At 54.7% G+C, this 12,612-nt stretch overlaps 2 protein-coding genes across 3 annotated transcripts; one reads left to right on the top strand and one right to left on the bottom strand.

The window, feature by feature from the left end:
* Positions 1-424: 424 nt before the first annotated feature.
* On the bottom strand, positions 425-5,208 carry TRUB2 (TruB pseudouridine synthase family member 2). The gene is made up of 8 exons (XM_075519806.1): positions 5,069-5,208; positions 4,849-4,977; positions 4,681-4,755; positions 4,043-4,104; positions 3,641-3,722; positions 2,967-3,039; positions 2,376-2,512; positions 425-1,604 (listed from the first exon to the last, which is right to left on the bottom strand). Exons 1-8 carry the CDS (start codon positions 5,169-5,171, stop codon positions 1,315-1,317), a joined length of 951 nt encoding a protein of 316 aa, XP_075375921.1. The 5' UTR covers positions 5,172-5,208; the 3' UTR covers positions 425-1,314.
* COQ4 (coenzyme Q4) lies at positions 4,831-11,287 on the top strand. Of its 2 annotated transcripts, XM_075519805.1 has the most exons (7): positions 5,183-5,311; positions 5,472-5,656; positions 6,145-6,241; positions 7,916-8,018; positions 8,362-8,491; positions 9,372-9,465; positions 10,089-11,287. In XM_075519805.1, the coding sequence occupies exons 1-7, from the start codon at positions 5,232-5,234 to the stop codon at positions 10,249-10,251; spliced, it is 852 nt and encodes a 283-aa protein (XP_075375920.1). In that variant the 5' UTR covers positions 5,183-5,231; the 3' UTR covers positions 10,252-11,287. The 2 variants fall into 2 exon arrangements, with proteins under 2 accessions (XP_075375919.1, XP_075375920.1); XM_075519804.1 differs by having other exon boundaries at positions 4,831-5,656.
* Positions 11,288-12,612: the final 1,325 nt, after the last annotated feature.

Here is a 12,612-nt window from a genome sequence, read left to right as displayed (position 1 = left end):
AGGATGAACACAGAACCAACCAGCTGAGGTAAGAGCAAACTGCCCTTGGGGAGTCCCTCCAGCTCTGCAGCTGGCACAGGAACGTGACACATGGTGGCAGCTCCGCTCTGCTGCTGTTCTGTGCAGAGCAGGGAAACCCAGAACAACGGAAAGAGTCCAGGGTCTAAGTTAATGACTCCTGGGATGCTTCAGGACAGGACTGGACTCAGGCACTTAGGGACTTCATCACAGCTCCTCTTACTGCTCCTCCCAGAGTTACTTCTTGTACCTTAATTGCTATCTGGAGGATAAAATATGCTGGCCTTTGTCCAAATCCAGAAGAGGAATAGAACAAATCTCTTCTACTGATTTCTAGAAGTAAATCTCCAAACTCTCTAACAATGTGTATAGCTGGAAAAATACTGAGTGTAATAATGGTAAGTGTAACTTCAGATTTTTAATTTAAATTTAGAAAGTGTATTTCTGCCAAGTCAGACCCAGCTATCATGAGCTAACAGATAACAAATGGTATTACAGAGCTTACAGAGTTTCACCGAAGGGCAGTACATGCTGTCTGCATGGAGCTGCTGCAGAGCAGGATACCACAGACCCCTGAACACCCTTGGTTCCTCAGGAAAAAAAAAGCAGCATGCTCTTTTTTTTTAATGAGTCAGTGTACTCAGATGAGTACTGAGCCAAGAAACAGCCTCTCCCCCTTTAGGTCACTTTCAGTTTTATTTCTTATGTATCTTATGCATCAGTCCCTATTACAAGCCTCTTTCCTCATCACACACCTCTACTCTGGATATAACCATTTCCTTACATTGTTTTGTGTAAGCTGTGTTTTCTCCTCCACATCCCTCTTTTAGTCTGATTTTGAGCTCTTCTGTGTCTGAAAGCAGGGCTAATGGAAAGAAAATACGCTAGACAACAGCGGGAAAATAAAATCCGTATAGTAGATAAGTTATGCTGCCAGTCGCAAGGAACAAACAAATCCCTGCAATCAAAGGAATACAGCTCTGTAAGACACTGTATTTCCTGCTGCTAAACAATTTGGGGATGGGTTTTTATATCCCTTAGCAACCTAATGTTCCCAAAGTCAACAGGAATTTTGGCACAGCTAACTCCCGTTAATGAACTGTTTGTGATGCTTAAAAAAAAAATTATACAGCCTGTCACTGAAAAAAATGCCTCTCTGATTAAAGTCATCTCAAGGAAAGGGTGGAAGTGAACTGCAATTAACCTCTTTCCTTCTGCTGTCCATCATGCTGTCAGCATGTAGCTGCGTTATTGTGCTGCAGAGATGCTTGCGGATGTTCCCTCCGTACCGCACAGTCAGCTGTCTGCAGCGTGGGCCATCGCAGCATCCATCTTAGGAAGACAGCTTTTATTGTGATGGCCTAGTGTTTTCTCTAACTCTGTTTTCACTTTAAGCTGACAGTCCCAAATTGCCTTCTGTATACTCTGCAGGTTCCACTGGGTTCTCAGGAGAGCATCATCCACTGTGAAAACACCATCGCGTATTCTTCGCACTTGTGTGCACACGGCAGATGATTTCAGCTCCAGACCAATCTCATGAACTACTTTTCGGAGGTACTGCTGAGTCTCATGCAAGCAATGGATTTCTAGAAGGACAGAGAGATTCTGTCAGAAGCAGCAAAGCGTTGACACAAACTCAGACCTTGTCTGTAAATCCAGGTGTCGCTCACAGCTATGCTGAAAGAACCGGTTTGGTAGAAAAGACTATTTCAGGTACAGCATGGGTGGATTATGATTTTCTGGAATACTGCAGGTTGTCGTAGCACCTCCCAAAGTGAATGTTTTAGAAAACAAACCCATAGATACAGGAGAGTTACATAGAAATTTAGGTATTTCAAAGGGGATAAGAAAAGGTACCTTTTCAGTAAGACAAATAATTTGTGAGGAGTAGGAGACTGGTTGCAGGAAAGAAAACCATGCTTTTTAAAAAAGCAACCCAACCACACTGAACTGCATTACGCTGAAACACTGGGATCAGGAAGAACTTTGCCTGATAGGTATTCACTATGCAAATTTGCTTGCCTCAGTCTTAGATCTGGAAATCGCAGGGAAAATCCTGGGAGTTAGGTGCACAGCTGGCTTGATTTACTATAGCAGCTTCAGTACTGTCAGGGTTCCGGATCTTGCCCTACCAAAAAATCTTTCCACTGTGCTAAAGAGTTCATCTAACAAGATGCTTTTGTGACTTTGAAAACTACAAATCAGTACATTTTCTGCAGGGATTACCAGTTACAAGTTGATACAAAGTTCCCACCAACTCCTTTTGCATTAAATCATGAATAAGAAACTGAAGTTTACCAACTTATTTGCCATAAGATATACCCAGACTTCCCCAGTAGTTTTTGTACCCGTCCTACCTAGCTGGAATTCTGGAAGAGCGAACTGGAGGCATCGGATTGCTGTGATTATCGGAGGGCTTTTTTCCATGGGGCGAATCAACCCTTTGACAGCCAGCTCGTATGCCTCTTGTGTTTTCATATCAATGTTAGAATGCCTGGAAAAAGAAAAAAAGGAGCAGAGAAGGCACTTAGTACTTCTCTTCAATGGGATTCAAAATATCTCCACCCCCAATAAAGCAGAGCTGCAATTTTAATTCTTAAAACTGCCTATGTGTTGAGTCTTTGCATACATTTTAATGCTATATATACTGTCAGTAGCGTAGCACAGTTTGGGAGGGAGGTATTTGGTCACGTCTACAAGATATTTTTGTAGGTCCTAATGTAGCTAATAGGTCCTAAAATAGCTGGAGGTTTCAGGATACAAGAAGGACACTTAACTGCAACCTCTCACCAGAGTACAGAGCACTCAGAGTAACTTCTCTCTGTTCCTGTCTAGCACTCCAACCTTTAAAGACTTTGATAATGGCAAACAAAATCATCTCATTTGTTTTAAAGACCAGCAAATGGCAGTCGGATCAGGTCAGCTGCATTTCCCCATTGGATACGTACATCAGCAGGGCCTTATGATTTGTTCCTTGAATGACAGCGAGAATCCGTTCCAGCTTCTCCCTTGTGATATGATCTGCAAATATTAAGGTAGAAACAAAGTCTCAATTATCCATCCAGAAACTGGAAAGAGACAGCAGTCTGAAATGTGCCATCAGGGTATTACTGTCCCTTTGGCAGGCAGTCACATCGAAATGGGCTGACGAGAACCGCCGAGGTGGCTTTAGCAGAGTCGCTGCTCCTGGCAGTACCGTGGTAATGCACAGAGCAGCACAGCGCTGGGTTACAACGGGAAGAATCATTTTGCTTAATTGATTTCAGGATGTTGGCTCCAGTTTCTCTTATCGGATGTTTGAAGAGTTTCATTCAATGAAAGCCTCTAACCGCCATCTCTAGGTATGATTTATGGAGAGACCTGGGTCCCACCCAATCCAGGAGCAACTACTGTGATCAGGACTCATACTGGCTTTCTATATATTTAGCGGTTGTATTTAGCACAGGACTGCGATGTCAGGACTACGCGTGAGCTGCATGTACAAATAAAAACTACAAAGCATTTAAGGCATACCTTTTATCTTTGTGCAATTTATCAGGTTAAATGCTTTGCAGTTAAAATGCTATTTGTTTGGTGTTCTGTTGGTTTTTTTTAAAAAAAACACATCAACTGAGTTTCTTACCAAATGTTGTCTTCTCTACTAGCTTCCCTGTGTCTGAGAAGTCATCAGTGGCTTTACCAAACAGCCCACCGACAGTGTAAACCTTGAAGAAGAGCAAAGAGTGCAATTTATCAAAGAAATACTCCAAGCAATCGAGTAGCAATATTCTGCCGTGCAGCTGCTAGGAAGTGCAGGCTATGATGAAGTTGCACAAAAAGACAGCAGCGTCCTCTGCTCATACGGCCACGTGTGGATGCTCACGCAAAGGATGAATTCTGGACCCTGAAAAGCTCTCAAAAGCATCGGTGGGTTTGAGACTCAAAAGCAGAATCACTGCCACAAGGCTGGTCTGGGGCACAGGGGCAGGAATCAAGTGTGAGGTTGCGCTCAGATATTCTGAGGCCCCTCAGAGCCATCACCTACCTTGGTCAGGTGGCAGTTGTAGAGATCAGTGAGTAGCTTGTTCCCGTGGCCTATGCCGAGTACTGAAACACAGAAGACAGGGAACCCGTTATTCAGCCCCACGGAAAGTTACTGATGTGCATCTACCCAGCGCTGCACACTCACGGTACTTTTATTCCCCCCCCCGGACAGGGCCGTATCTCCTTAGAAGTCATGTCTGAGCCGTGCAGTTAGACCCCCAAGTTATTGCCTGTCATTAAAACTATAAGGCTGTAACTAGGCCTCTTGGATTGCCCCAGAACTTTCCACCTGGGTACTTCAGGGCGAATGCTTAGCAATGCCAGCCACAGGGAAGCCAATTCAAGCGGTGGAGCGGAGACGGGGGGTTACGTGGCAGATCACTGGTGCTGTCACGGGCAGGAGCTTGGTGCCTCACAGCAAAGCCCTGTGTGCCGGGGGTAAGGGGTCGCTCCCGTCTCCCGGCATTGCGGGTGTCTTGTTGGATCGGTTCTTCTGTGTTTTACATTTATACTCCCAGCTGGTTGTCAGACCCGGGGGCTGCTGCTGTGTAACGGCAGAGCGTCCACCGCTTCTTCCCCACACGGAACCCATCGCCTCGCAGCCGGCGGGATGCGGTGCCGCTCTGGGACGAGACTCACCGAAGACTCCCGAGGCCTTCACGTCCAGCCGGTGACCCGCTCCGATCTTCAGCCGCCTGAACCGCGGGCCTCGGACTGCAACGGAGACAGCGTCGGGGGCGGTCCGCGCCGCCCGCCCCGGGCTCCCCCCGCCCCCCCCCCCGGCCGAGGCCCCGCGGCGGCCCTTACCGAGGGGGTGGTCGGCCAGCACCGGCACCCTCGCGGCCACCAGCCCCGCCGCCCCGCCGTCGGCCCCGGCCGGGGCCGGCAGGAAGCGGACGTGCTGCCGCGGGGCGCGCCCCGGCGCCGCGTTCAGCTCTGCAAGACAAGGGGGGACCGGTCAGGGAGGGGCGGCCGGCAGCCCCCGGGCGGCGGGGGGGGTCCCGCCGCCGGCCCCCGCCGCGCTCACCGCGCAGAAGCCGCGTCTCCACCGCCTCACGGACGCAGCCCCACGCCACCCCCGCCGGCTTGTACACGGCGAAGAGCCCGCCCGGCACCGCCGCCGCCGCCATGCCCGCTGCCCGCTCCGCTCCGCCCCTCCGGGCGCTTCCGGGGCAGGCGGCGGCGGCGGGATGCTGCTGCTGCGGCGGGCGGCGGCGGCGGCGCGGGCGGGAGTCCCGCTGCTGCGGGCGGGTCCCGGCTCCCCAGGCAAGTGCCTTCCCGCCCCGTCCCCTGCCCTGGCCCCCAGCGCCCCCGTCCTCTGCGGGCAGCCCCAAGGGCGTCCGGGCGGTGCCCGCCCCGTTCCCGTTCCGTTCCCGCGGGCGCCGGGGACCCGCCGGGCCGGATCCTCACTCCCTGCTCCCCGCAGGCAGAGCCTGTCTGAGCCACGCCGAGCCGCAGGCCCGGGATGGACGCAGCAGGGAGGAGGAGGAGGAGGAGGAGGAGGAGGAAGGGTGCTACCAGCTGTACCCCGGGCACATCCCCACCAGCCCGCTGCAGAAAGCGCTGCTGGCTGCCGGCTCGGCGTTTATGGCTCTCTATGACCCCTACAGACACGGTAAGCCGAGCGAGAGGAGCTCGTTCCACCCAGGGTTCTCATTAAGGTCCAGCAAATCCTGCCCCGTGTCTCTGGGGAGTTTCTCGGGGGACTTTATTTCTCCTTCTGTTGGGTGAGACATTTAGTAATGGGGCAAGTGCAGGGCTGAGACCTGGCCCAGGCAGGAGGCTGTGGAAGAGAGGGGGTGAGGAACCCCAAACACCCCCCAGTGATCTCCTCCTGACCCCCTGTGATGCCACCCAGCCCCATCTCATTCCTCCTTGGTCCCCCAGGCCTCATGCCTGCTCCTGCATCCCTCCCTGCGGGTGACACCAGGGCAGAGCAGCCCCGAGGCTGAAGATCCATGGTTCATGGGGTCCCTGCTTTGCCACAGGCTTCCTGCCTGCTCCTGGCCAGTGGGTTCGTTGCCCCATTTCCTCACCGGCCAACTGAGGACGGCTGGGTGTTGTGAAAACCGCTCTTGGGTCATTCTCTGGTTTCTCTTCCAGACATGGTGGCAGTCCTCGGGGAGACCACGGGCTGCCTTGCCCTGCCCAACCTGAGAGACAAGATGAAACACCACCCTGAAGGTTACCGCATCCTCCAGTGCGTCCCTCCGCATCCCCCCCTCCCTCGCCGTGTGGTTCGTGGTGGGGAGGGAGACACAAGGCCAAGCACGTTTCTTGGGCCCCATGAAGGGAGAGCCCTGCGCTCCCCAGCTTGAAAGCAGCACAAGTGTTTTGTTAGCTCTAACCCTCCAGGTTGTTTATTTTACTTTACTTTTAACGATCACAAGATTCTTGTGGCAAGTCTAAGGGCAAGAGCACAGCAGTCGCTGGGCCCAGCCCTATTTCAGGCGCTGCTGTCTGTCTGTTCTGCTTCGCTGCTGGAACTGACAGGTGCCAACACAAGGAGATGCAGCAGCAGGCGCAGGGGAGAAATCCATGGACGTGGATGCTGAGCAGCAATGAAAACCCACCACATCCATGGATTTCTGCACTGCACCTGCTGCTGCATCTCCTTGTGTTGGAGACTTCATCTCCGCTGGTCTACCTCCTCCTTAGACACCTCCGTATTTTCTTTCCTGGCGCCCACAGCATCTCCCCAGGCTGTGAAATCAGGCCACATTTCTTGTCTTCCTTGTTAAGACTTGATCACTTTTGCTTCTGTGTCCGCAGGGACTTGTCGAGAGCAGGAAGGCTGAGGACCAGGAGGGACATCATGAGTCTCTTATTAACCAAGATCTTACTGCTTATTTGCTTGCCTTCTCCCTGCTCCTTGTTATGTGTCACGCCTGCCACTTGTGTATCGTTTGGGTTGTACCATGTAGGGGCTGGGGAAAAGCTGCCTTTTGCCATATGTTTGTGCAGAGCAGCCTGATCCTGGCTCCGGACGCTGACCCAGCAAAGCACATGGAGCATCAGGATGGGGCTGAGCCCCAGAGAAACTGCCCAGGGAGAGGGGACAGCAAAGGCACCGAGGGCTGGGGAGAGATGTCCCCGCCTGCTCCTTGCCCCGTGGTATTGCAGGGATTTGCAGTGGTCCGATTTGTGCACACAAGTCTTTTTTTTAATCTCCCGAGCTGCTGAGATCCCTGCATCTGCAGCCAGGGTAAAGCTGGTGCAAGTCCTGCTTATCTCCCTGGCACCTTCGCTCCAGGAGCTGAGCAGCTCCTGGATCCACTGCAGGGCTTTTATCATGGGAAGAATTTATCCTGTGCATGGAAATAAAAGGGCTTTTGTTTAGTTCCAGGGCTGTGGGGCACCGGTTTGCCAACAACCTGGAGAGGAGACCTTTCCTTGTGTGGCTGCCACGTGGCTGGTGGTGAAAGCCTGAGCAGGAGAGAAATGAAACCTGCATTTAGAACAAATTCCCTCCCCTCTTTAGGGTTGTTCCTTTGAAGCTTTGCAAGGACGCTAAAGAGTTCCGCTCCCCCAGGGCCGGCTGTTGCTGGGGGCTGTGCCTGGCCAGCAGCCCACACGGCAGCGTTTCGGGTGCAGAGGACATCGGTGTTTTTCCAACCAGTCTTTTACAGGGGCACAAGGTGACAGCTCCTTTATTGCCAAGGCTTCAGGTAGATCTTTTAAGGAATTTGTGTCCCAGCCTCAGCAACAGAAATAAGGACGGTGCTATCCCTGCAGCGAGCAGTCAGGATCCGTGCAAAGAAAATGCCTGGGAAGGGCAGAGGCAGGGGATGGGGGTTTCCACGGGGTCCTTTTCTCCAGGACCCCCCACTGTGGGTTTCACTGGGAGACTCACTGACCTGTCTTTCTCTTTCAGGGAACGGCCTCGCATCCGTCTCTCCACCCTGGACATGGCCAGGCTGCGGGCGCTGCCAGATGGCTCGCTGGGCCGAGAGTACGTCCGGTTCTTGGAGGACAACGTGAGTGTGGGGTTTCGCAGGGTGCAAACGGCTGTAGTTGATCCCTGTGCCAGGAGCTCGGATGTGCTTTAGAGGGAGATTGGAGCCATGGAGGAGCCTGTGGGGAACCCTCCGGGAATGAGAGGGAGTCGGGATGGGTGAGATGCTGGGTGTTGGACGATGCCGGATTTGTCACCAGTGCTGTACAATCCTTGGTTTTCGTCTATGTAAATGATACTGACCCCCATCATTTGGGGCTGGGAGATGTGCTGATGGACAGAGCCACGTATTTCTGTTCATTAAAGAATGAGACCAGAAACTTCAGGTCTGGAAGGGGCTGAATTGGACCTCTTTGGATTTGCAGAAGGTTTCTCCGGACACCCGGATGCCGCCCAAGTTTGTTGATGATGAAGAGCTGGCGTACGTGATCCAGCGGTACCGAGAAGTCCACGACCTGATGCACACCCTCCTGGGCATGCCAACCAACATGCTAGGTGAGCAGCAGCGGGCTCAGAGGGCTGCGCTGCCAAACCCCACTGATGGTGCTCAGCCACCTCTCCCAGGAACAGAGCCGGCTGGGCTCCCCAATCCTCAGCCCAGGGAGGTGTGCGGGGAGGTTTGCATTGTCACCGTCCTGCATCGCTGGCTCTGTGGTGACCGAGAGCCTGCGGGATGTCACCTTTCCCCTGCTCGGAGATGCTCTGCCCGAGCCCTGGGTGCAGGCAGCTGCTGGGCGGGCGGTTGGGTGTTTGCTGCCTGGCAGGGAGGGTGACACCGAGGGAGGGGTGTTTCGCAAGCTCCGAGCAAAGGCAAAGTGAGGGGTTCCTGGTTGCTCCTTATCTGCGCGTCCCTGTGTCCTTTGCCCTCGTTTTGCATCTGACTCAATAGCAAGTGGCAAGTCGAGCCTTGCCGGTGGTGAGCCTGCGGGAACCAGCATGTCAGGTCTCCTGTGCAGGCTTTGGCTGAGACCTGGCGGCATTTGTAAAAGGTCTGTCCCGTGCCGAGAGACGGGGACAGCTGCACAGGGGATCAGGCTTCAGCAGTTGTGTTGCTAAAGATCTGCAGGGACCCAGCCTGCCCAGGAGGTGTCTCCCAAGCTTGCAGGGCATCAACTGTGGGGTGCTGCTCCCCCGGGGGCCCTGGGCCATCCCTTTCAGGTGGGTGGTGCACGACAAGGCTCATCCTGGCACAGGATGAGGCCACAGCCAGGCTTGGGAAGCTTTTGCAAGTCCCGCCGCGGAGGCAGAGGGGACGGGTGCATAGCAGTCCTCGGGAAGGGGCAGATCGTGCAGCCTGTGCTGCAGGGCTGTGTGGCCCTGGCTAGCCCTCGACCCGGGCGCCCTGCCCGCTTACGGCCTCCCTGCTCCCTCCCAGGCGAGGTTGTGGTGAAGTGGTTCGAAGCCATCCAGACAGGGCTGCCCATGTGTGTCCTGGGAGCAGCGTTCGGCCCCGTCCGTCTCAGCGCACGGTAGGCACCCGCGCCGGCCGATGAGGATGGAGTCTCTGCCCTGGGGATGCGCCAGCCTGGGTGATGCTTTCCAGTGTCCTCTGGGGACAAAGAGGGGACGCTGCAGTTTGCAGGGGGGAGTCAGTCAGGGATCCCTCACGTGAACCGTCTGCTCTGCCCCCGTGGGCCAGGGAAGCGGTGACAGCGGGGGGCACGGCTTTGCCTGGTCACTGAAGCAGAACCTGTTGCTTCATCTGCTTCCAGCACTGAATCTCCTGTGCCAGGCCGGAGGAGCGATGCCCAGGCCTGGCTGCCCTTGACTGGGCACGTGCTGAGGGCCAGCAGGACCCTCACCGTGCTGACGGCCGTTCCTCACCCCAGCACATCTGTTTTGGTGGCCCAGCACAGTTTGGGGATTGCAGAACCTGAAGTCTGGTCTTGGGTTTGCTGGTGACTGTAACCTTCCCGGCACACCGTCCTCTTCTGTGCCTCAGTTTCCCCTGTGAGATAAGCAGAAGGGATGCTAGAGGGGTGGAGGGACTTGTGGTACATGGGATGCCTGGGGTTGGCATCTGCCGGAGACTTGGAGAAGGAAAGCGAAAACAAAACAGGGAAGTCAAAACTGTCTGTGTCTTTTGTTCCAGAAAGCTGCAGGTCCTGGCCACCGAGCTGCTTCCCTGGGCGATTCGGAGCGGGCGCAATGCCAGCTGTGTCCTGAACGTCTACTACGAGCAGCGCTGGGAGCAGCCAGTGGAGTCCCTGCGGGAGGAGATCGGCATCTTCCCTCCCCCGGCCGTTCAAGTGTGAGAGCTCAAGTACGGGGAGGGGACAGGGGATCCCCGTTGGCAGACAGCAGCCGTCCCCTGCCACGCTCCATCTCCTCCTGCCCTGGAGCACAGTGTGGCTCTGCTACCAGCCACCATGGACCCGGGGGCTGAGTTTTCTCCTGCCAAGAGCTGGCACCCTCCTGTTGGTAGAGGCCAAGTAGCACCTCCCTGTGCCGTGACAAAACTTGGCCTTTTTTGCTGTTTGTGATTCAGTGGAGGGATGGCAAGTCCCGCTCTGCCTTTGCCAGCTGCGTCTGGCTGCTGGCTCCAGTACTGATGCTCCAAAATGCTGGGATGACGAGGGGGCAGAGCTGGTTTACAATGTACCAGAGCAAACTTGGCCTTCCACAGCTCTAGGGCTGTATAGGTAAATCCATCCTCCCACCCTCCCAAGGAAGAACGAGGCTTAAAGTCTTGGGGCTGCCCTGGACTGGAGCTAAACCAGTTTACAGAGCAGCCCAGGGGCAGCTTTGGTGTGTGCAACAGTGGAATCCTATCTTGTACTGGTGCCTGACTGGTCTCTTGATGGGTCATGTAGGATGTGCCTCACGCCTTGGAGACCAGGCGGTGTGTGATTGCATGCCCACAGGAGCAGGCAGGGAAATAACCTTTGGATATTATCCCTGCTGGGTTGGCTGTTCGAGAGCTGATCCCAGTCTGCCGTGTCTCCCTGTAGTCCCTCCCTATCAAAAATGCTGAAATCCACGTGATTGTGCTGGGTTTTCAATAGGAATCGTTCCCTCCTTGGGCAACAAAATGACGCAATCAGGAATAAGGGGCTGAATCCTGGGAGTGCAGAAACGGCGGCTGTTTGTGCTGCATCTGGGAGCTGATTGCTGTCTGGGTTAATTAAACAGGGCTCCAGACCCCCAGTGGCTGGAGTGCAGAGCTGTCCATGCGAGGGCAGAGAGCCACGAGGCCGGGGGCTCTTCATACGTGTGGGTTTGCTGTTGAAATTCCTTCTTGCTTAATAAAATCCACAGTGGAGCTTGTGGTTCATTACGCCTCTCCTTCCGCCCCATCTCCCTTTTTGAGGGGGAGATCTGATGTGAAACCTCACTCCTTTTTGGCTCCTGCAGGGTCTGCTGTTCTTTGACTGTGGTGGTAGGTGATGGCAGGGCACGTGTGTGGCCGCACATCCCTGGGGACCGGGGCACAAAATGGGCTGTGGAGCCTCATCTTTCCAGCTGGGATTTGGGGGTGCTGGGCTGTTGAGTGGCTCCCTGCAGTGGTCGTTGCAGAAAGGCCTAGACAGGGGAAGATCGGGGTGCAGAGCAGAAGGGGGGCAAGGCTGTGGGCTTCCTAAAGCAATCCTGATTCCTGAGGGAAGGAGGGGGTGCTCTGACTGGCGTCCTTTGGTAGCAGGCGGGGGACATGTCATTGCCCCGCTGTGAGCGTCACCGGCCCTGTCCCAGTCTCCCACGGGATGCTGGAGCAGACAGGCAGGAGCAGGGGCTGACAGTGCGACCAGGGGTCAGAGTTGCTCCATCCCAGGAGGCTGAGCAGGGGCAAAACTCTTGGGTTTTGGGCTACATTTAAGAGCAGACACCAGGACAGGCAGACTGGCTGCCTTCCTGTGCCCCCCAACTCCCCATTTTCAACTTCTCCCTCCACCCCACCCAGCCAGACTTCATGTTTTTCTTCAAACCCGGGCTCGTGCCGCCCCTTGGCCCCCGGAGTTACAAGCAGATAATAAAGGATATCATATAAATACATCCTTCAGCTGCCGTAAAACATACAGAGTGGGGCTTCTCCTATTGCACTTGTTGAGATGAAAGAAGCATTTGGCCCTAAAATTACCCGGAAATGTGCTTTTCTGCATCGGAAACATGTCAGAGCTTTGGGGCGGTTAAACCGAAGGGAAGCAAAGATTTGCCGCTTCCAGAAGCCATGAGCGGCAGTCAAGGAAATGCAGGAAACGATGGACATGGGAGAGGGTTTCGCTGCACTTTGGGTTATTTAGCGTGGCTGTGCAGCGCTTGGGCTGCCGGCGGCGGTTGTGCCGCCTTCGCGCAGCCGCGTGTTGCTTGGTGGGCTGCTGCCAGCGCTACAGAAATGGCACGTAATGTATTTTTAAACTGCATCTGCTCAGCCAGATCACTTAACGGCCACCGCGGGTCCTGTTTGCCATGGCTGTCGCTTGTTGAGTCTGCAAGAAGGAAAGCAGCGGCGGCAGAGGAGGGGAGCGGGCAGGTCAGGCACAAGCCACGTGAAAATACCTTTTTTTGGGGGACATATTCACTACAGACGAGTGGCAGCTCCACCACCGCCGCCAGCAGTGGTCCGTGCCCACGCTGCTGGGACCGTTTAGGGGAAGCCGTAGCAATGCCTGCCGAAGGAG

This window comes from Mycteria americana, chromosome 17 (genome assembly GCF_035582795.1).
Source record: "Mycteria americana isolate JAX WOST 10 ecotype Jacksonville Zoo and Gardens chromosome 17, USCA_MyAme_1.0, whole genome shotgun sequence".
Taxonomy (NCBI): domain Eukaryota; kingdom Metazoa; phylum Chordata; class Aves; order Ciconiiformes; family Ciconiidae; genus Mycteria; species Mycteria americana.
This window is presented reverse-complemented; position numbering and strand designations above follow the sequence as displayed.

Excerpts from the sequence above, each read along its gene's own strand:
- COQ4 (XM_075519804.1), top strand. The coding sequence starts at position 5,170 with ATGCCCGCTGCCCGCTCCGCTCCGCCCCTCCGGGCGCTTCCGGGGCAG. Across the intron at positions 5,657-6,144 it reads CTATGACCCCTACAGACACG|ACATGGTGGCAGTCCTCGGG; the intron begins GTAAGCCGAGCG and ends TTTCTCTTCCAG. Across the intron at positions 9,466-10,088 it reads CCCGTCCGTCTCAGCGCACG|AAAGCTGCAGGTCCTGGCCA; the intron begins GTAGGCACCCGC and ends CTTTTGTTCCAG.
- TRUB2 (XM_075519806.1), bottom strand. The coding sequence starts at position 5,171 with ATGGCGGCGGCGGCGGTGCCGGGCGGGCTCTTCGCCGTGTACAAGCCG. Across the intron at positions 4,105-4,680 it reads GAAGGCCTCGGGAGTCTTCG|TACTCGGCATAGGCCACGGG; the intron begins GTGAGTCTCGTC and ends TCTGTGTTTCAG. Across the intron at positions 1,605-2,375 it reads TCTTCCAGAATTCCAGCTAG|AAATCCATTGCTTGCATGAG; the intron begins GTAGGACGGGTA and ends CTGTCCTTCTAG.